This window comes from Astyanax mexicanus, chromosome 15, assembly GCF_023375975.1.
Source record: "Astyanax mexicanus isolate ESR-SI-001 chromosome 15, AstMex3_surface, whole genome shotgun sequence".
NCBI classification, from domain to species: domain Eukaryota; kingdom Metazoa; phylum Chordata; class Actinopteri; order Characiformes; family Acestrorhamphidae; genus Astyanax; species Astyanax mexicanus.
In genome coordinates this window covers 45,078,990-45,103,448 of record NC_064422.1, presented here as the reverse complement: position 1 = coordinate 45,103,448, position 24,459 = coordinate 45,078,990, and the positions used below count along the sequence as shown (strand labels likewise).

The window sequence follows — 24,459 nt, the reverse complement described above, 5'->3', positions numbered from 1 at the left end:
TATTTAGGAGTATTTTATCCTGTTCAGTAACATAGTTGCTATAAAGTATCATAGAGAACTATCCTGCGCTATACCGTGATTTAGTGGTTTGCATGTTCGCCTCCCAGCACTGGGGTCTTGTGTTCAAGTCCCTATCTGGGTGGAGTTTCCATGTTCTCCCTGTGTCTGCGTGGGTTTCCTCCAAAAACATGGAGATCAGGAAAATTGAATACTCTAAACTGATCTGGTGTGTGTGTGTGTGTGTGGTATGTATTGTGTGTGTGTAAATGTATATGTATGACTGTGTTCCCAAATATAGATTGGCATATAAATTGGCACTTTGTCCTGGGTAAATGCTGTAATGTCTGATGCAGTCCTCCAGGTGGACGGTGGTTTCCGGTTAAGAGTATGCTGTGTGCTATTGGTTGCAGCTTCTCACCAGTGTAGGGATGAGTGCTGAGTATAAATGGTTGGGGGTTTCTAGAAAGGTGCTATATAAGTGTAGCTTCATTCATTCATTCATTGCAGAATCACAATATTGTGATAATAAGGTATCGTGAGATGCCCTGTGATTCACACATAGACTGTATATAGCTGGACAGAGCATCGTCTCTTAAAAGTGAAGCCACCACAGGTCGGGCGCCCCCTGCTGTTCGGCTGCAGAAAGCTGTGTAACTCCACCCATCCCCATAGGTTTCAATGGCAAAACAGAACAACTTTCAATCACATTTTTTTCTAATATACTGTAATTCTACCTCCATTATTTTAATGCAGCAGCTAGTGTAACCTCTGCTTATATTGTCAAATTTTTATATTCCCACAGAATTAGTTTTTTAAAACGTTATTCAGCTCTATTCAAAAAAGGTGTGGTTATGGTAAAAGGGCTGCTTATGGGCGGGACCAATAACAGACCGTCAGCTCCGCTCCGCCCCGCTCTGCAGCCTGTGACCTCGAGGCAGCCCTCAGGGGCGGGGTTATTTAAATGAGTAGGCGGTCTCTCCACAGCCTTTCTCCCTCCTCTGGACTCTACTGCGCAGACTCTGGTCTCTGAATCGCCAAAATGGCGGAAGATTTTGGCTTCATTTTCATTGAATGAATGGGAACGGCGACACGGCGTCCATCTTTATATACAGTCTATGGATTCACACCTTAGGACTGCCCACACGTCTCGTCAGATAGGAGATAACTAACAGCGCTAGGAACAGCATGCAGTTCATTCCTGTGTTATTTGTGCGAATAACACATCAGTGTTTATATACTTTACCCAGTAATTCAGAGCTAAGAAACAAATGGTTAGAATTAGTCTATGGAGGAAAAACACCACCAGCCAAGTACAGTAGAAATAGGTAGGTGTTTAGATGTTTACAAGAGTTCTAGTTTAAAAACTAATTAAAAATAAAAATCCACCCCTGGGTTTTGTTCCAACTGCCTGATTATGCAGCTCTGCTGTGGCTCAGCCAACAAAACCCCAGGGTGGATTTTTTTTTTTACTTTCTGGACCTGGACTACCCACCTCTGTGTGTAAGTAACTATAGGTTTAAATAGGATCTCCGGTGGATTTGGTGTTTTACAGAGACTCTAAGACTAGATCAGTGGCTGAACTGCACTTAGCAGGGCATTATTACACATGTTGTAAAGTAACATATGACATTGCAAAGACTGTTATTAGTGTACAAATGTCTTTATTTTATGAGCACGGGTTCTTCTATTGGGAAATTCTATTGCAAAAATGTACAAATAACACAGGAATGAACTGCCATGCTGTTCACAGCGCTGTTAGCGCTGTGGGCGGTCGCGAGCCGAGGTGGGCGGGGCCATGAATACTAATTCACGGGTTGATGTAGACACGTTGCTTTTTCTAATCGATGTGCAGCATGCATATACAACTGAAAGAAACCTATTATATTTCACAATGAACAACAAAAAGTGGATTTTAGCAAAAGGACAACTTTAATAAAAAAATAATTTTAAAAACTTTGAAAGTATCCTCAAGTGCAGTCACTGCAAAGACATCTGAAATGTAGTGATTGAACTGGCACTCATCAGGGCCCTGGCCTAGGAAAAGATAGATATATGTATTTGTGTGTGTGTCTGTGAAAGAGAGATATATAGAATATATAGAAGGTATAGTGTGTACCTGCTGCTGCTTTACATAGCTCCTAAAAACGTGGTCACCAATTAAGTCTATATTTAACATAAAAGAACGCTGTGGATCCACCTGTGTCTCCAGGCTTCAGGACGTCCCTGCAGTGATTTATGAATTCTCCAGACTTACTCAAAGTGCTGATACCATCATAGTGCACTAAACATTAGTGAACACAGTGTCCAACCAGTGACCACTGTAATCCTCTTTTATTCATTTTATTCAGTCATTAATCAGCAATCTAATTATCATCAGCACGTTGTTTTATCAATAATATAATGCTATTAGTTGATTTAATCAAATCCAAATTTATAAAACTGCATGGTTTCCTATTCATTCACACACTGCAATTAGGACTCATTGATTTCTGTGCAAATGTTTATCGATTCTTTTTGGATAAGAGTTGAACACAAACTGTATAAAGTTCATTAGATGAGGAAAATAACAGACAACAGTTTTAACTGAAGTTCAGTACGCACTTTTTTATTTACAGTACATTTAAATCCTTAATTTTAAAGCACTTTTTTATTCATTTTAATGCATTTTTTTTATTTACAGTACATTTAAATCCTTAATTTTAAAGCATTATTCTATTTTAATTACTTTTACAGCACTTTTTTTATTTGCAGTGCATTTTAATCCTTCATTTTATAGCATAATTTTACTTTAATTTTAAAGCACTATTTAATTTTAATTGATTTTAAAGCATGTTTTTATTTACAGTGCTTTTTAATCCTTCATTTTATAGCATAATTTTATTTGAATTACTTTTAAAGCATTTTTTCATTTGCAGTTCATTTAAATCCTTACTTTTAAAGAACGTTTATTTACAGTTCCTTAATTTTAAAGCACTTTTTTGGTTTATAGTACATTAAAATCCCTTATTTTAAAGTACTATTTTATTTTAATTAATTTAAAAGCACTTTTTTATTTACAGTTCATTTAAATCCTTAATTTTAAAGCATTATTTTATTGTTATTCATTTTAAAGCACTTTTTTATTTACAGTAGATTTAAATTCTTAATTTTAAAGCACTATTTTATTTTAATTCATTTCAAAGCACTTTTTTTATTTGCTGTACATTTAAATCCTTCATTGTAAAGCACTTATATTTATAGTATGTTTAAATCCTTAATTTAAAGCAATTTTTATTACCAGAACATTTAACTCCTTCTTTTATTTACATATAAATCCTTAGTTTCCAAGCACTTCTTTATTTTCAGTACATTCAAATCCTTCATTTTAAAGCACTTTTTTGTTTACGGTACATTTAAATCCTTAGTTTAGCAGTATTTTATAGTCTTTTTCTGTTTTCTGCTCTACTGAACCTCTGGTCTATTTGCTAATAAACAAAGACACATTATTATATTAGCTGTGCATGTATGTGTTTATGACAAGGACAGTACAGACAATGCAGGTAAACATTGTTATATAAATGTTTAATACATTAATTCATGCATATTTTATAGCTCTTGTCCTTGGTTAGTCTTACAGAACAGAACAATAGGAATAAATAAAGCGTAATCATACAGATACACAGAACATTCATAACGTGCAGCTATTTGTGAGAATATTTATGCATGAGAGTATTTGTCCATATTTAGTTATTTATATTTGCTATACTTATTTACTTACTTTGCCTTGTTTACTTTGCATCTCAGTTGGGTTCAGGAGGTCAGGACTCTCCAGAAGGAGTATTTATTTATTTTCTTCTGTTGAAGTCGTTCGGTTGTTGATTTACTTCTATGTTTTGGGTCGTTGTTCTGTTGCATCATCCTTCCTCTGTTGAGCTTCAGTTGGAGGACAGATGATCTTAAGTTTTCCTGCAAAATGTAAACTTGGTAAACTTCATTTCATTCAATACATTTTTCCGTTGATGACAGCAATCCGTCCAGAACCTGAGGCAGCAAAGCAAAGCAGCCCCAAACCATGATGCCCCCTCCACCATGTTTCACAGTTGGCATGAGGTTTTGATAATGGTGTGCTGTGCCTTTCTTTTTCTCCACACATAGCGTTGTGTGTTTTCCTTCCAAACAACTCAATTCTGGTTTCATCAATCCTGCCCACAGTATATTTAGCAAGTAGTGCTGTGGTGGAACATCCAGGTGCTCTTTGTTTTTTTTTTTTTTTTTACAATCTTCAAACGTGCAGCTTTTTGTGTTTTTATTGGACAGCAGTGTCTTCCTCTTCGTCTTGTTTCATGTTTTCCTTATTGTATTTATTGATTTGTCAACAAAAATGTTAAAAGCCTGCGCCAGAGATTTCTGTATTCAGTGTTCAGCTGACACTCTAGGATTCTTCCTCACCTCATTGATCATTCTGCATGTGCTGTGCTCTTACAGTCATCTTTACAGGACTTTACCATGCCTAGGGAGAGTAGCAGCAACAGTGCTGAACTTTCTCCATTTGTAGAGCGTCTGTCTGTCTTACCGTGGACACATGGACATCAAGGTTTTTAGGGATACTTTTAGAGTAACCCTTTCCAGCTTCATGCAAGTCAATTCAATACAATTCTTGAACGTAGTTATTCTGAGAGCTTGTTCTTTTGTGCGAGACATGATTCACGTCAAAGAACAGCAAACCCAAAACTGGTGTGTGATTTTTTTTTTATAGGGCAGGGCAGCTTTAACCAACACATCCAATCACATCTCATCACATCCTGCCTCCAATTAGCTCTTAGAAAAGTCATTAGTCTAGGGGTTCACATACCCCCCCCCCCCGTGAATGTAATAATAATAATAATAATAATAATAATAATAATAATAATAATAAACTTTATTTATATATCACCTTTCATACATAAAAATGTAGCTCAAAGTGCTTCACAATAAAATTAAATAAATCAGCAAAATGTAAAAGTAATATAAAACAAATACAACTATTAAAAAGTAACAATTTCTTAAAATAGTAGGAAATAAGACATTTATATAAAAATAAAATATAAAATAAAATAGATTTAAACAAAAATTATAAAATAAGGATAAGAACAGCACAAATATATATATATATAAAAAAAAAATAATAATAATAATTAAGTATAAGGGGAACAGAACTAGTAAAAAGCTAATCTAAAAAGGAACGTTTTTAGCTGCCTTTTAAAGCAGCTAAATTATATTAATTGGTAAAGAGTTCCATATTTTTATGTTAACATGTTGTGTTCAATAAAACCATGCAAATATATATATATATTTTTTTTAAGCAGACTGTGTTTGTCTATTGTTGTGACGTAGATGAAGATCAGAACACATTTAATGATCAATTTATGCAGAAATACAAGTATAATCCCAAAGAGTTCACATACTCAGAGTAATGATTATTCTGATATTTTTCTATCGTGATATTTTGATATTTTATGATGTTTTTTTGTTTTTTTTTGCAGTTCCGTCGTTCTGGGGTCTGGTGAATTCAGCGTGGAATCTGTGTTCAGTGGGGAAGAGACAGTCTCCCGTCAACATTGAGACCAGCCATATGATATTCGACCCGTTTCTGACTCCGCTGAGACTCAACACCGGCGGCAGGAAGGTAAGAAGAGTCTGATCTTCGTTTCTGTTCTATTCCTTTGCCAAAAGGAACTCTCGCGCTCTCGCTGGGAGGAGACTGAAGTATGGTAATGTGTTGTTGGCCGGGTGCCGCGCTGCGTCCTTAAACAAGCCTGAACTCTTTTAGAATGTACTTGAGAAATGAACTCAAGCGTTCAGTAAAACCCTTCAGATCATCACTCGTATTCCTGCTCCCTCCATCTGTTCCTTATCTCTCCTCCATCACCTATAAAACACAAGTTATACAGCTCTTTAAAGGGTAAATAAACCCCCTGAATTTAGCTGACTCCACCCTTTTAGCATAAATTGTGTAATTGTGTTAAACATCTTGGGATTTTTTTTTTTACCTGGAGGAAACCAGACTCACCTCTGCTTACTACAATGATCTAAGTCCTCTTAAGCATAAAACTTGTAAAATTAAAACAAAGACTAAAAGACAAGACGAGAATCACTCTGTTTAACCCTTGTGTGGTGTTCGGGTCTGATATTTTTCAAAAATATTTTTTCTAACTCAAACTCATTGGCATTGGCTCATTTTTTGTGAAAAACATATATCAAAACACATTTTCGATAAACACACACTGTACACCCCCCAGCCCCCTCCCCCCCCAACACCCTACACATTTATATTACATACAGTATGTTTGGCCAAGGGCTAATAAACATTGCTTCATTTGTAAATTTGAAACTAAACTAATTTTCTACTCATATCTTGAGTTTAATTCATTTTCTTTTACATTTTATTAAAAAACTAATAAAAAAAGAGTAGCACTTTTTAAAAGAAATGTAACTTAAGAAAGGTAAAGGGCAAATATTAACCATGTAAGCTGTTTATATTGCTCGCAATTTAGGTGAAGCGAGCATGTGTAAAGCATTTTAATGTAGAATTGCTTAATTTTGCTGAATTAAATACAAGTAACAAAGTAAACGAGTAACAAAAAATATGAACACCACACAAGGGTTAAAGAAAGGGGAAGACAGCTTTATTTAGCAGGTAGTTTCAATCTTACAAAGCAGATCAAAAAACAGAAGTTTTCAGAGAAACACAGTCCGTAAACAAAATTTTTATACATGTAAAAATGGGTCGGGCATCCTTGGGGGGCCGGCATGTAGGTGGGGCATCAAGGCTCCACCTATATTTGTCATATAATCTTTTCCATTTTTGGGCTTAACCATGTCTTCAAGCAATGATAAATGTTTCTTTGAAGACCTTACATGGCCCTGAAGCGCCAAGACCATGTTGACCTATTAGACTGTACCTTAAAAATCTCATGTTTTTAAGGAGGATTGTAGTGTCCATCCCTAATGAGCAAGCAAGCTTTTGGCTTGGAGGAGTAGTTTGGAAGGGTCACTGGGTGATGTATGGGTTTAGGGGTGTGGCAGAAGACAGAGCTGATTGGGCTGAGCATCAGCAGGAAACAGAAACATCATCCTTCATTCGAGAGCCAACAAACTCTTTAACTCCTCCCATTGGGGACGGGATGCTACTGTTTGACCCAATCACACCACATGGACATTATTTAACCACGTAATTCTTTAAACTAGCACTTCCCCAACCTCACTTACATTCAAGTACACTTACCCATGATTGGGTATTCACATATTCACTTTACAAAACTATATTTGTCATATATACATATTAATACTTCTATGGCACATCAGTCACTTTTATAATCAATGTCATTGCACCTTCCTTTTTGCGCTGTTAATTATTTAATGACCGTTAGCAACATATACTGCACCGCTCTGTTTACAGATAGTTATTTACCTTGTAGAAAGTTTTTTTTTATACCTTTATATATTTTCTATATAATTTGTGTTAAATATATTTCTTATTGCATTGTGTTGTTACTTCTGGATCTATCTGTAAAACACAAAATTTGAGCTCAAATTTGAAATAGCACTGAGCACTGGGTGATGTATGGGTTTAGGGGTGTGGCAGAAGAGAGAGTGTTGATTGTGCTGAGCTAATACTTCTATGGCACATCAGTCACTTTTATAACTAATGTCATTGCAACATCTATTGCACTGCTCTATCTATCTATCTATCTATCTATCTATCTATCTATCTATCTATCTATCTATCTATCTATCTATCTATCTATCTATCTATCTATCTATCTATCTATCTATCTATCTACCTACCTATCTATCTATCTATCTATCTACCTATCTATCTATCTGTCTGTCTGTCTGTCTGTCTATCAAACACAAGTTATATGTCTCTTTAAAGGGTAACTAAACTCCCTGATTTTAGCTGACTCCAACCTCAGCTCAAATTTTTAAAAGCACTGAGAACTGGGTGATGTATGGGTTTAGGGGCGGGGCATGAGGGAGATCTGATTGGGCTGAGCTACAGCAGTACATGGAAACATCTTCCTCACCTATAGCACAGTTAAACCTGTGGGGGCGCTATTGAGGCAGAAATGACCACAATAAAAGTGTTTTTTAAAGTTTAGGAAAAGTTTATAATAATTTTATGCAGGGCTGGTATGTTTTATTACTTCAAAGGAAACACATTTCAGTTATTAATAAAGAAACATATGGTCACTCCATCACTTCTGTACTTAAACCATATTTAATACTGTGGGGTTTTTGCTGCTGATCTGTCTCCTGAAATGCTAAAAAAAAAAGTGTTCAGCTATGGGAGGGACACTGGGTGATGTATGGGTTTAGAGGCGGGGCAGAAAAGAAAGCTGAGCGGTGAGACGCATATGGTTGGACATCAGCAGGGGGGTGGTATTTTTGATTGACTGATTGATTTGCATATTGTAAGTGTGTTTATAAACTTTTTAAGCAAGATTGGTATGTTTTATTACTGCAGAAGAACACATTTTATCTATTAATGAAATAAATCAATTTCTAAACCATCTTTAAATGTTATTATTAGGTTATTACTGCAGACCTGTCTCCTGATCTCAGGTCAGATGTTTCTTGGAACCGGAGAAATGCTCGACAGGTTGAACAAAGCTTTCTGCTTGAGAGCTTCAGAAATGTGCAGGAGTCTTAAAAAATGAAAAACATCCATATATAAAATTAGACTGAATAATAATTGCATATGTTTCCTTTTCAATCCATTTTAATGAGTCTTTGTTCTTACTATCTTTTTATCTACTTGACAGCTGCTTTATTTATCCTCTATAAAATAATCCATACATTTTACTGTCATCTTTTGTATTGAATTTAACCTTTAATATAATTTAATAGGCTTCACACTATTATGTGTTTAAAAAAGCAAAAGAGATAAAGAAGCACAAAGACGTTTAGAGGTTAATAAAGCAGGATCTTCTGAATAAAGCTGCAAGAACTGATCTAATGTTTTAGAACACCCCCATTTTACGCATTATTTTTGCCATTTAAACTCAATTTACTCAACTTAATTTTTAATTTTCTTTTTTAATTTTCTTAATTTTTGTACAATTTTAATATATTGTGAAAGTACATGTGAAACAGAATAAGTACAATAACTAGTCAGACGTTTATTGCTATCTTGGCAATATCCAGGTGCAGCACGAACCCAACTTTTACATCAACAATAAACAGAATAGTAAATAAAATAACATTGCTGTTCCCGTAAATGAGTTTCCTCAGTTTCCTTTGCTGTTTGTTGGACACGTCCAGGTAGCTGCACCGTTAAAATAGCAATCCACCAAAGTCAGAGCTCACCGGACTCTTAAAGGGAATGATGAACAAAAGAGACACTCTGATTGGTTTATTATTATTTCATGTTACACCCAAAATTAACCACACCCATGATTAATTAAGAAAATGAGTACACGCCTTTTGCATGTTTTGAGTCGCGAATGGTGTACTTTTCCCGTCATTACGATAGCAAAGACACACTGACACGCCCTAAATCAGGCTCTACGGTGCACGGTTGACGCCTCGTGTATAGATCTATAAAATTGGACCTGAATTGAACTGAACTGCTGAGCATTTACAAATACAGGAATTGACATGACAAAGAAAATAATAACTACATTTATTCATTTTAAAATAACAGTAAAACATATATATAAAAATAGATAAAAATAAAAATTTAGTTAGAATAAAATAATAGTAATAATTATATAACTTAGTTTAATTGATAATACATTAATATCAAAAGAAGGTAAGATTAATAAACAAAAAAAAACAGTTAAAAGTAAGCTAAAACTAGCTTTTTTTTAATACAATAAAAATGCAAATAAATAAATGATATAAAAAACAACAATAATAGAAAAATATAGAAGTAATAATAAAAGAAAATTTAAATAAATTAAAAAGCAATAGTACAAAACTATTAAAAAAAATAAAAATAAAAAAGAAAGAAATGGAAAGTACAGTACACTAAATATTAATTTAATATAAAATGTGAGGTAGACAGGGATTTTAAAATGCAAATCTGCTGGTAATGTCATGTATTATTGGTGACAGAGTTGAGGCTACTGCACAATGCTCTGGTTGGACAGGTAGAACCGGATCAGACTGTAAAATGCAGCAGCTCTATTGTGAGTGTTTCAATAGAATTAACTGTTGAATATGTGCATCACCTCTCTCTCACTACATTAATATTACTCCAGAGCAGGGTCAGCCCGGGGTCGAGGAACTGGCAGCAGAGCTGAGAGAGATCAGATCAGATCAGATCACCTCCAAACACCACAGAACAACACACACACACACACACACACACACCTCACCAATTCACTACAGAGGCCTGAATACACACACTATACACACAAACCTGTTCTATCACAATCTGATCAACCAATCAGATTATAAGATCGGAACTACAGGTGTTGGAGAATGAAACTGAATCACCTGGTTTTAGAGCACAGTAATTGATTGTGGTGACGGACAGTTCTGGTGGAAACAGGAGAGTTGAGGTGCACATTGAATTCTGCGTGATTTGATCAGCCGTGGTTTTATGTTTTTTGGATACAATCCGGGTTAGCACCCGAACATCCCTTTCAGACAGCTTCCTCTTACAGCGTCCACAGTTAATCCTGTTGGATGTGGTTGGTCCTTCTTGGTGGTATGCTGACATTACCCTGGATACCGTGGCTCTTGATGCATCACAAAGACTTGCTGTCTTGGTCACAGATGCTCCAGCAAGACGTGCACCAACAATTTGTCCTCTTTTGAACTCTGGTATGTCTCCCATAATGTTGTGTGCATTGCAGCATTTAGAGCAGAACTGTGCTCTTACCCTGCTAATTGAACCTTCACACTCTTACTGCTCTTACTGGTGCAATAATGTGCAATTAATGAAGATTGAACACCAGGCTGCTCCAATTTAGACATGAAACCTAAAATCCCACACTAAAATGATGACAGGTGTTTCAGTTTCATTGTCCAACACCTGTATGTTATATGCTGTGCTGCTGCTGCTACTACTGAAAGGTGATCGGACCTGCTGTCTCTCTCTCTCCTCCGTCAGAGTGATTAAATTCATTAGACGCTCTTCAAGTAATTGCAGCTCATCTACAGCAGAGCAAATATTCAATTAATACAGACAATTTAATAACTGTGATTCCTTCAGCCCACTGCGCATAACCTTGATGCATGTCTTCTCCTGATTAATTAGTGTTTCTATACAAAGGTCATTTTAATTTGCTTTAACTCTCCATTAGTCGGATGTACAGTTCAGGGGAAAAGAAAGAAAGAGAGGAAAAAGGACCTTTAGGGAGGATTTTCTCCCGTTTATAATTCCGCCGAACGCCTGAGAGCCCAGCGCATCTCCACGCTGACAAACCAGTGCGAGAAAATGATTTGGGCGACTCCCACACATCACGCCCGAGACGGAGGGATGAAGATGCTTCTCTCGTGACACACACATGCATGTTTCCGGCCAAGCGCGCCGTCTGGAAATATATCATTCATTCGCTTGAGCTGGAATGATGCTGCTTCCTGTTGACATGCTGTGCTGTTAGGATGCTTAAAACAGATTTATTTGCAACATGATGAAGCACAGAGAAGAATCTAAGAAGAATCAAATGTACATTATTATTAGTAGTAGTAGTAGTAGTAGTAGTAGTAGTAGTAGTACACTTTTTCTTGTTCTTTTTCAGAAAAAAAATAAATAAATTGAGTCGATCAGGAAAATTAATGTATTTAATTAGTATTCATGGCTCCGCCCACTTCAGCTCAGGACCGCCCACAGGCAGAGCTGATGCCTGGCAGCGGTGCTGTCTCATTAGATAGAAGCTAACAGTGCTAGGAGCTAACTGCGCTAAGAGCTAACAGCATGGCAGTTTATTCCTGTGTTATTTGTGCGAATAACCCAAATAACATCAGTGTTTATATACTTCACCCAGTAATTCAGAGCTAAGAAACAAATTATTAGAATTAGACTATGGAGGAAAAACAACACCAGCCAAGTACAATTGAGATAGGGAGGTGTTTAGATGTTTAGAACAGTTCTAGTTCTAGTTTACACTAGTTAAAAGTAAAAATCCAACAAAACTCTGGGGTGGATTTCTACTTTTTTTACTTTCTGGACCGTGAATACCCACCTCTGTGTGTGAGTAACTATAGGTTTAAATAGGATCTCCAGTGGATTTTGCGTTTTACAGCAGAGACTCTAAGACTAGGTCAGTGGCTGAACTGCACTTAGCAGGGCATTATTACACATATGACATTGCAAAGACTGTTATTAGTGTGAAAATGTCTTTATTGTAAAATGTTTCTTTAAAACTGTTGTTCGTCTCGCTGCCTCCTGTTGTCGCAGGGATGTTAGCCAATTAGAGGCAATATGTTTGCATGTATGAATATTCATGAGCAAGAGACAAAAGTCTATCGTTTCCCCCAGGCCACTCCTCCACTGTACTAAAGCAGTGTTATACCGGAGACTCTATACTAGAGACCAAAACTAGACATTTTAAAATGAATAAAAAAAACGATGGAATAAGACTTTTAAAGCAACATTATGTAGAGTTTTACTGTTATATAATACAGTTTTGCAAAGTATATCCGTATTTCCTCCTCGCCGGCTGTTTACTCAGGACTCAGGGCCTAATCACACGCTCTGATTATGTATGCACAGCCATTCATTCCTTTAGTCCAAACATGCTAATGCTCAGATACAGTCTGTAAGTAGATCTCATTTGCTGGTGTGGATGTGTTATCAGATGTCTCGGCTCTTTCTCTGATATCGGTATTTATTGACTCGTGTGAGTGACGGTTTATACTAATCACCCAGATTAGACCGGCCGTGCGGCTGGGTGGTAATAGCATTCTTTTCAAGTATTATAATTAATTCATAACTCTGTGATTCTGGGCCAGGTAAAGGTTACTGGTGCAGAATTTATAATAGCGTCATGTCGCTGCTGCCATCTCCAGAAATGTCACAATAAATTGCTGATGATTAATTGTCAGAAATAACCGCAGTTTAATGGATTAAACTGTCTCATTTGTCTAAGTTCAACCTTAAAGCAACATTATGCAGAATTTAAGACGTTGCTCTGGTATCTGTGGTTTTTACTATGGTGTTGCTCAGCAGTTACCAGGTGGTGCTAAGGTGCTTCTACGTAGTTGCTAAGGCATTGCTATGGTATCTGCGGTGGATGCTAAGGCATTCCCATGGTATCTGCGGTGGTTGCTATGATGTTACTAAGCAGTTGCTAGGTAGTTGCTAAGGCATTGCTATGGTATCTGCGGTGGCTGCTATGATGTTGCTAAGCAGTTGCTAGGTGGTTGCTAAGGAGTTTCTAGGTGGTTGCTAAGGCTTTGCTATGGTATCTGCAGAGGTTGCTATGATGTTGCTAAGCAGTTGCTAGGTGGTTGCTATGGTATCTGCGGAGGTTGCTATGGTGTTGCTAAGCAGTTGCTAAGGTTCTGCTAGGTGGTTGCTAAGACGTTGCTCTGGTATCTGTGGTGGTTACTATAGTGTTGCTCAGCAGTTGCCAAGTGGTGCTAAAGTGCTGCTATGTGGTGGCTAAGGTGTTGCCATGGTATCCGCGGTGGTTGCTATGATGTTGCTAAGCAGTTGCTAAGTGGTTGCTAAAGCTAAAATAAATACATTGTACCATATGTCCGAATAGTTGTGGATCATTTTAAGCTAACAAATTAGGTGCACTTAAAATCCTTTCATTTTCACAAAAATCATTAGTGTTGCTTTTAATCCAGTAATCCTGTGTTGCTGCTAACGTCGGGTAGCACTGCTGGAGCAGCATTAGCATTAGCCACTAATTGCACTAATGGCTACCTCCTTCACTGTTCAGAGGTGTTTTCTTAAATAATTACAGTTTTGTGTACTTAGCTTAGCTTAGCTTTACAGGTCTCCCACCCAGCGGTGAGACTTGCTGAATTAGAAGGGAAACATGGCGACACCCCTGTTCCTTACTAGTGCTTTATAATCCAATGCATCTTATGTATAAAAAAAAGACCTGAAATTAGACTTTCAATTGATAGTGGTCTTTATAATCCAGTGCAGCTTGTTTATGGTAGTTAGAATGGTAATTGAAGATATTTACACAAAATATATTTTTTGAAATCGATTGTTTTCAACCTTGACAAGGTACGAGCATTTTTCTTCTAAAGTAAGATATTTTAATTTTAGCCATATTTTACTATTGACCCTAATGGTGAGCGAACACAACAACAACAGCAAAAAAATATATATATCTGATTGAAACCCTGGATTATACATCACTGTAGGCAGGTTGACAGCATCCAGCTAGCCAAGCTAGCCATCTAGCCTTCAATGATAACCTCATGTAGCCTCCTTGTGCTTGAGGATGCCCCACTGGTGCTCAATTGTTTTTTTGGTTTGGAGATACTTAGCCAATCCGTCATTTTTACCTTTACCTTTACCTTGCCATATTATACCCTTAAACGGGGTGTTGGCACAAGCATTTTGGCATAGTTTCCCATGTTATACTTGGCAACTTGAAGATTGGCACTCTGGCCAATTCCCACATTATACTTAGCAACCGGGGTTTTGGCATGTTTGAGTTGGGTTGTTTGGTGAATTACTGTATACTCTTTAAACAGTGTATTGGCAAAAGCATTTTGGCTTTTTCCCATATTATACTTGGTAACTTGATTGTTGGCACATGTCACTCTGGCCAATTCCCACATTATACTCAGCAACCGGGGTTTTGCCACATGTGACTTGGACCAATTGCTGTATTACACTCTGCAACCAGGGTGTTTGCAAAACAAGCTTGGGCTGATTCCCATATTATACTCACCAACCAGGGTTTTGGCATGTTTAACTTGGAGCGTTTGGTAAATTACTGTTTACTCTTTAAATAGTGTGTTGGCACAAGCATTTGAGGCTGTTTTCCATATTATACTTGGCAACCGGGGTATGTTACTTTGAATCCATGCCAGTGTTAAAACATAAGCAAAGTTTAGCTATGTTTCAATTACTAACACATCTATCAGAACACCATTAACCTAATTAACCAGTCTCCTACATAATACAACACCAGGAATGTGATTTTAGCCTTTTGGTCACAGTGTTTAGCTCTGTGGTTTTTTTTGCCGTTGTTAGCGCTACTGTTAGCTAGCATGCTGCAGCTCGGTAAGTAAGAAGCCTGTGCTGTTAATTAGCACAGCTCAGAGTCCTGAGTCCAGAGTCGTGTCGTGTTCAGTGCTGGAGTTGGGGAAAGCATTGTTCCGTGTCTAATTGCAAAGCTGGATTTAACGTTACACAGCCGACGGGGGCATGCAGGCATGTGCGCTTCATATAAACGTTGCCATGGTAAATCTGCTGCTAAAAAATAAATGTGATGATTAAGGGGAGCTTTGGAGGGGCTCAATTTTATTTGTTTGCGAAAGCTGCAAAAAGTTCAAGAAGAAATTTCATCCTCAGTTCAAAACTTTATTCCTGTCTGAGGACTTTTTTCCCTTCAGTAGTTACAGCCCTGCTTTGTAGCTAATTTTACTGCCATAAAAATGATAGACTGCACTGTTGTGTTTAATGTTACACAGTTAGCTAATCTACACAAATTTTCAATGTACTCAGTATATGTTGCTTGGACTGATTTCTGTAATATACCCTCTAAACGGGGTGTTGGCACAAGCGTTTTGGGCTGTTTCCCATATTATACTTGGCAACTGGATTGTTGGCACATGTGACTCAGACCAGTTGTCGTATTATACTCTGCAACCGGGGTGTTTGCAAAGATAGCTCGGGCCGATTCCCATATTATACTCAGCAACTGGGGTTTTGGCATGGTCGACATGGGCTGATTCCCATATTATACCCCTAAATGGGGTGTTGGCGCAAGCATTTTGGGCAGTTTCCTATATTATACTTGAAAACTGGAGTGTTGGCACATGTAGCTTGGGCCGATTCCCACATTATATTCGGCAACCAGGGTTTTGGCACGGTCAACTTGGGCCATTGGCTGTATTACACCCTCTAAATGGCAGCTTGGGCCGTTTCTCATATTATACCTGGGAACTGTAGTGTTGGCACATGTGACTCAGACCAGTTGCCATATTATACTTAGCAACCGAGGATTTGGCACATTCGACTTGGGCCGATTCCCGTATAATACCCTCTAAACAGGGTGTTGGCACAAGCATTATAGGCTGTTTCTCATATTATACATATAATATGTGGCAACAGGAATTTTGGCACATGTGACTCTGACCGATTCCCACATTATACGCAGCAACCAGGGTTTTGGCATGGTCAACTTGGGTCAATTGCTGTATTATACCCTCTAAACGAGGTGTTGGCACAAGTATTTTGGGCGTTTTCCCATATTATACTTCGCAACCAGGGTTGTGGCATGTTTGGCCTGGGCTGATTGCTGTATTATATCCTCTAAATGGCAGTTTGGGCCGTGTCTCATATTATACTTGACAACTGGAATGTTGGCACATTAAATTGCCATATTATACTCTGCAACCAGTGTGTTGGCAAAGAAAACTCGGGCTGATTCCCATGTTATACTCAGCCATTGGGGATTTGGCATAATCTACTTAGGAAGATTGCTGTATTATACACTCTAAACGGGGTGTTGGCACATGCATTTTGGGCTGATTCCTATATTATACTTGGAAACTGGATTGTTGGCACACATGTTGGCACTCTGGCCAATTTCCACATTATACTCGGCAACCGGGATTTTGACACAGTCAACTTGGGCCATTTGCTGTATTATACCCTCTATACGAGTTTGCCAATTTTGACATTATACTTGGCAACTGGATGTTTAGCACATGTGATTCAGACCGATTACCATATTATACTCAACAACCAGGGTGTTGGCACCTGCGACTCGAGCTGATTCCCATATTATACACTGCTACTGGACTGTTGGAACTTGCGGCTCAGGCCTATTTCCTATTATATTTGGCAACCAAAGTGTTTGGCACATGTAACTCAGTTCAAATCCCATATTATACTTGGCAGGCGGAGTGTTGGCACATGCGGCTCTGGCCAATTCTCATATTATACTTGGCAACCATAGTGTTGGCACATGCAGCGCTTGGCCTAGGTGTGCAGTAGAGAATGGTAGAGAAATTACCTGAAACCAGTGTCTCAGACTGCCATCATTGAGTTTACAGTGCAGCTTAAAGGCCTTGAAGCAAGTGGATTTTTCCACTTCCAGTTTGTGAAGTAAGTCTTTAAACAGTTTAAACATTGTTACAAAATGATCACTAATGCTAAAATGAAATATGCAGGATGTCAACATTTCAACACTTGTGGAATCAATGCTAAACAGAGATCAAGATATTTTTGTATTTTTGAGAGCAAAAGTGGACCATAGCTACACTGCAGGAACTAGACAAAATATATGTAAATTAAGACATTTATGCTTATTTTAAGCAACACAAACCTGCCAATGGGGTAAGCAAACAAATGCACAGTCCTAAAATCAAGTCAAGTAAGACTTGAACAGATTTTCTGCCTTATATTTGGAAAAAAGAATCAGAATAACTTGATTGCTGACCAAGTTTTTGTGCTTATTTTGAGTTCAAATGACTTAAAGTGTGGTGAAATTGTAAGTAAGTACGATTAATATCATTATTTCTAAAAGAAGCAATATAATCGAGCACTTACACAATGCTTAGTAAGAACATTTTACCTGCTAAGATCTCGTTTATTTGCGCTGTAGTGTAGTGCATTATAGTGTAGTGCTTCTAGTGTAGCCCTTGGTGAGAGTTAAAGGTTAATGCGTTGACTCTGAGTTTTCCATACAGACTGTATAGTGAATATCACTGTATCTGTAACCGGCGAGTGACTGAAATGCTGGGAGAAGGTTTTTAACATGCAGGCTGCACGTATGACCAGATGGGGAGTTCTCCTGCCACGGGGAGGGAGCACTCCAGCACCGGTATGGGATCAGTATAATTACGAGGAGAACAAGGAGGAGCGGCGAGCGTCAGGCTGTGGGATGACATCTGTACTCGTCTGCAGGGGGAATATATATATATATACACTCCTGTCTACTGTGTCATCCTGCTTCTACTCCTCTGTAGCTTTTTCATTTCAGTCTTCATGTTCTTCTTTGTGTGATGATGAGTTGGAGCCTGGCTCTCTCATGCTTTCGCTCTTTCTCTCTCTAGCTTTCCTTGCTTTTGTTTCCAGGCTCGTGGTTTGTACAGTATTTCTGCTCCTGCTTTGTATGGAGTAGTTCATATTATATTGCATGACCACTAGAAGACCAGACGTGGTGCCAGAAATCCTCCTACAGGAGAATCCGGCTCAGGATGAATGCGTAAGCAGCACTCTGGCAGCGCCACCAAACGCTACGCCAGGAGCCGTGACTGCTCCATTACCCTGACAATTATCTCACGTTGGCAGTTTTGACGGCGGATGAATGTACGGCATCACGTGCGTATATACGTGAGACATCATCTGGCTTTTGTGATCTCCAAAATGATCTATTACGCCCTATTTGAGAAAGTTCTAAACATTTCATATATTATACTCAGCAGCCGGGGTTTTGGCACAATTGACTTGGGCTGATTGCTGTATTATACCCTCTAAACGGGGTGTTGGCACGAGCCTCTTAGGCCATTTCTCATAGTATACTTGGCAACTGGATTTTTGGCACATGTGACTTGGGCCAGTTCCCACATTATACCTGGCAGCCGGGTTTTTTTAGAGAATATGCGCTCCTGTCTACTGTGTCATCCTGCTTTTTACTCCTCTGTAGCATTTTCATTTCTGCCTTCATGTTCTTCTTTGTGTGATGATGAGTTGGAGCCTAGCTCTCGCTCTCTCACACTCTCGCTTACTCTCTCACTCTCTTTCACTTTTGCTCACTCTCTAACTCTCTCACTCTCTTTCGCTCTCTCTCATTCTCTTACTCTCTTACGCTCTGACTCTTTCTCTCTCTATCTTTCCCCTGCCTTTGTTTCCAGACTCTCTCACTCTCTTTCACTTTTGCTCACTCTCTAACTCTCTTACTCTCTCACTCTCTTTCGCTCTCTCTCACGCTCTCTCACTCTCTTACTCTCGCTCTCTCTTACTCTCTCACGCTCTTACTCTTTCTCTCTCTAGCTTTCCTTGCTTTTGTTTCCAGGCTCGTGGTTTGTACAGTATTTCTGCTCCTGCTTTGTATGGAGTAGTTCATATTATATTGCATGACCACTAGAAGACCAGACGTGGTGCCAGAAATCCTCCTACAGGAGAATCCGGCTCAGGATGAATGCGTGAGCAGCACTCTGGCAGCGCCACCAAACGCTACGCCAGGAGCCGTGACTGCTCCATTACCCTGACAATTATCTCACGTTGGCAGTTTTGACGGCGGATGAATGTACGGCATCACGTGCGTATATACAGTACGTGAGACGTAGTCGGGCGTCGACGACGGCGCTTTTGTGATCTCCGAAATGATCTATTACGCCCTATTTGCGAAAGTTCTAAACACTTCGCCGAGAGACAATTAATATTGTCAAACATGGGCAAGGTCTTTCATCGCGAGCGTGATGATATCTCGCGAAGGACACAGATGTTTATTGCTGAGAGTGAAACGCCTTGTGATTATGAGAATTGATTTAGTTATGCAAATTACAGATTCAAATTAATTAGACACAAGTTTGTGTTGGCTGAATCCGCTAAGCTGCCACCGTATACAAAGCAGTTTGGGCATGAATATCTTGAAAACCGCAATTACGGCTGTCTCGCGCGGGCCGCTCGCTTGTCAAGTCGCGGGATTTAATTACGGCTGGATTGCAGGAGCTGGGAGCTCTGATTCGTTTTATGTCTCTTGCCGTACAGCGCTGGATACGTAACAGAGGGGGCTACGCCAGCGTTCGCGGCGTGTCCATCTGTGTGTGTGTAAATTTGAATTACAAACTACGCGTGGAGAGGGGCTGAGGAAATAATTAAATTGGATCATTTGTGTCCGCGGTGGGACTTGCAGGGGTGCAGTATAGTGGGGGGGTGAGGCGAAAAATGGGTCATTATGAAAGGAGATGGCGAGCGGCGGCCTCGTGTCCTGCTTCGCCTCTGAAGAACCAAAGAAATGGACGAATAGCAGCTAGCATGCTAACTCAGCAAACCTGCTAACCTGAAATGTTAATTAACGGAAAGTCCGTAGAGCCTCACCAACCCCAAGTTTTAAGAATAACAGGCTTGTTTGATGCAAATTTGCCCACATAGCGTATAGAATCTGTATAACTGCATCAGGTTCAGATTTGGCTACAGTCATGTAAAATTAGGCCAAATGTGGGTCTTGGCTCATGCAGCTTTGGCCGATTGCAGTATTATCCTTGCCAACCTGAGTGTTGGCACTATGACTCAATAGGTCAATTCCCATGTTATACATGGCGTCTGAAGTGTTTGGCACATGTGGTAGTCTTGAAAGGCTTTCACTATGTAGAAAGTGTTGTTAACATATATATTGCATCGAATTATAAGGCGCACATCAGTCAACATCTATTTTCTGTTATAGTTTATACATAATGATTATACTGTATGTAGATTATAAGGTACCTTATAAGAAAACAATCTACACTTCGATTTTTCTCCTGAAAACTATGTATTTGGGTGAATAAAGAGCTTCCATTTATTTACAGTAAGCTTAGATTTACAGTATTTTCTGTTAGCAGTGGTTAGCGCTAGTAAATGCCGCCCGACAGCGCTATACTGAGGAACACTAAGTGTTCCAGTTACCCCGGGTGCTACCAGCTAGTGGTTCATCCCTCGGTAAACATGCAGACTACAGTCCAGTATACTCACCTCTGAACAGCCAAAGAGCTAGTGCTTAGTTCAGTTAGCGTCTAATGCTAATGCTAATGCTAATGCTGCTCCAGTCTTGGTGCTGGGGAAGCTTCACTGAATCTCCTGTATAACTCTGTACTTCCGCAGAGTCAGCAGTCAGCTGCTAATGCTAATACTGCTCCAGCAGTGCTAGACAGGGTTAGCAGCATGCTACAGTCCAGTCCGATAATACTCACCTCTGGCCAACGAAAGAGCTAGCGTTTAGCGCGGTTAGCAGCTAATGCTAATGCTGCTCCAGCCTTGGTGCTGGAGAAACTTTACTGTAAAACTCCTGTATAACTCTGTACTTCAGCATTAAAAGTGGTTTTACTGCTCCTTAATACCTGACTGGTAGAATTCATACATAAGGACTGCAGATTTTTGGTAAATTAAAGGATTTTAAGTGCACCTTATAGTCCAAAAATTATGGTACATAACAGGTTTGGGCTTTGGAATTGGCCCATTTTATAGCAATGGTTGCGCTAGATTTTATATTCAATGCTACTTCATTTCTATGTCCCAAATTCAATTATTCTCATTATACAATAACGCGAAAAAATTATTTAATGCTTTAAATGTCAAAGTTTTAATTTTTAGTTTTTAGTTTTATAATTGTGACGTTTTTTATAATATTAGTTTTATTCAGCGTTATTTTACAAGCATTCTTAAAACGTTGTGATGCACACAATTATATATATATATATATTCTGTTGCACATTTTCAGATGTTTTTCTAGTAATGATCTCTGTTAGCCGGGTGCAGTTTTACATTCTTTTGCAGCTTTAAATCGGTTGTGCTGCTGGTGAATTTGAATAAATGCATGTAACGCCTGGGGGCATCATACAGATTTATATTATAAATGTATGTAGACGCATATATTATACATAACGTCTTAAGGTGTTTTTAGAAGCAAAATTTTTGCACAGTTCCTCTCTTTTTTATTTTAGGATGTGGCAGGATGTGTTCTCTCTACATTTACTCTGATTGTTAAAATCTTAATTACACACTGATGTGAACAGATTAGATGGAATAAAAAGCTGAACCAGATTATCTCAGAGATTAATTGCAGTATTTGCACTGTGTGCGTATAAAAATGGTTCATTTTTTAAGCAATTACATTTTAATTATGTGAAAATGATAGATAGAAGATTTTTAAAAGGTGTGTTAGTGAGTTTTTGATGGTATGGTTGTCTGTTATGTGAGTTGGGGGTACGATCTGAATCCTGTTCTGCGGATGTTTAATCCTCGGTCGCAGGGATAAGCTTGTTAAAAGCTCTTTCTTGATGTGGTGTAGGGGGATAAGTCAGTGGTAACTGTAAATTGGAGGCTCTTTTCTATAGTGTTTGTTATCTGATTTGGTTTATCCTCTCCTCTGTAATGCTGTAATGCTCTTCCACACTGGGCAGAATTATCATATTAATTGCGTCTCTGTTTAGATGCTTTTTTCCTGCTTCTTGATCTTGTGGAAGTGTTAGATTGAACAGACTTTGAAGGCGATTGATTGAAGCGGGCAGGTGGGGCGTCATCTAAATAAATATCACTGCTGACACAAGACAACATCCTGTCTTCACAAGCGCAATTTTATAGTGAATGAAGAAAAAATGACAAAATTCCAGATTTTCTGTTTATTTCGGCCTGATATTCACAACATTTGAAGGTCTTCAGTGTGAAATTTCAGCTCCCGAAGCACTAAAATGCCTGTTTTTGTACTAAAAAGTCAGCTTTTAGTTTATTTTTTAAAAATAAAAACAGTCAAAAGTGGAGATAAGAGCTTCTGTCTCCATATATGTCTAGATATGACACTGATATCAGGGTAAAAAAAGAGATTTCCTTGTTTTGTGTCCTTGCTTTTTTTCCCAAACAGAGACAGACATCTAGCAACACCATAGCAACCACCAAACCACCAAAAGGTTATATATAGAAACATTTTGAAATACCTCAATAACGGTGGCATGCAGCACAATAGCACCCGCTACCCAGTGGCCACCCAGGACACCATAGCAACCACCTATTACTAGTACAGTCTCATAGCAACCACTTATCAGCAGCGCCATACTGAGTGGTCACCTAGCATTGAGTTACGAACACCATAGTGACAACAGCATAGCAACCACTTAGTAGCACCATAGTGATCACCTATCAATGCTAAAGCAACACTATATCAACCACATTGGGACATCATATAAACACCACAGCAACCACCTATAATTCTACAATTAGGATAAGATAAGGGAGTATTCCTAGCAACACCATATAAATGCAACCTAATTTTCCATCAACATGGCAACCACCTGAGATACCAAATCAACTACCTCCAGCCACCTGAAACACCACAGCAACCACCAACCACTTCTCAGCAACATAGTGATCACCCAGCAGTGAGATAAAAACATCCTAGAAACCACCTAGAATACTGTAGCTTCCATCCAGCAACACCCTGCCAACCACCTATAATTCTACTCTTATAGGATAATATAAAAGAGTCTTCCTCTCCAGCCACCTTAAACACCATAGCAACCACCAACCACCTAGCAGTGAGTTAGAAACATCCTAGAAACCACCTAAATTACAATAGCAACCACCTAGCAACACCCTGCCAACCACTAAGCAACACCATAGCAACCATCTCATTCTGTTCTGCAAAACCTGCCGTGCATCACTTACCATAGTAAGATAAGGGAGATAACAGTCTATAACACTATATAAACCATGTTGCATCAACAGGCCAACCACCTGGGATACCAAACCAACTGCCTAGCGACACCTTTTTAACCACTAAGCAATGCCATAGCAACCATTTGGCACAGGGGGTGAGGAATCACAAAACAGTAACCACCACACAACACAATGGTGCTCACTGGGCAACCACCTAAAACATCTTAGCAGCATAGAAAACACATAGGATACTATAGAAACCACTTAGCAACACCATAGCAACCATCCTATTTTGATCTTCAGTGCCTGTTGTGTATCCACTCACCGTAGAGTGAAGTAGGGCTGCAACTAATGGTTATTTTGATAGTTGACTAGTCTGATGATTTTTTCTTTTTTCATTAGTCGATTAGTCAAAGATTGATTCTGCCATGTCCCTCATCTTTAAAAACAATAGAAACAGAAGAACATGAGATTTAAAAGGCATTTAAATGTCTAGATGTTGCTTAAACATGGAAAATACTGATATTTAGTGATTTAGTAAATATGTAACCTGTTGTGTTTGGTCACTTTTAGAGACACACACTAAAGTCCTATCTGGACTGGATAAGTATCTCAGGGGGACGTCTGTGTAAAATATTTCACAATTCTACTCTTTAGTGATAAAACTCCTGCATCTGGACTGCAATAAAAAAACAGGAGGACCAGTGAGATTTTTTCAGGCTTTCTCAGTCACGTGACCTCATCCCGTTCAGTAGCTCCTCCATTTCCACTCGCTGTTGTGTTTACAGTACGTGTATCTCCGTGGAAACCGTGGTGCACCCAAAGTGCAATTACGGTGCACGGCAGCGGACAAATATCTATTTTATTAAAGGCGAGGAGACGAAACTCAGAGATGTGCGTCCGGGCGGGACTAAAATTATCGGAGTAAAACCCTGCTAATTACTAAGTAACACCACATCATCTATCTAAAATTTTGCAATTTAGGACTG

The 24,459-nt window shown here is 38.7% G+C and overlaps 1 protein-coding gene across 1 annotated transcript in view; it reads left to right on the top strand.

Moving 5' to 3' along the window:
* The window catches only part of ca10a (carbonic anhydrase Xa), a 388,601-nt gene that overhangs the window by 151,554 nt on the left and 212,588 nt on the right, over window positions 1-24,459 (top strand). Inside the window, exon 3 of the mRNA XM_049464652.1 lies at window positions 5,502-5,644. Coding sequence (XP_049320609.1) covers window positions 5,502-5,644 — 143 coding nt within the window. The remainder of the gene's footprint in view (window positions 1-5,501; window positions 5,645-24,459) is intronic.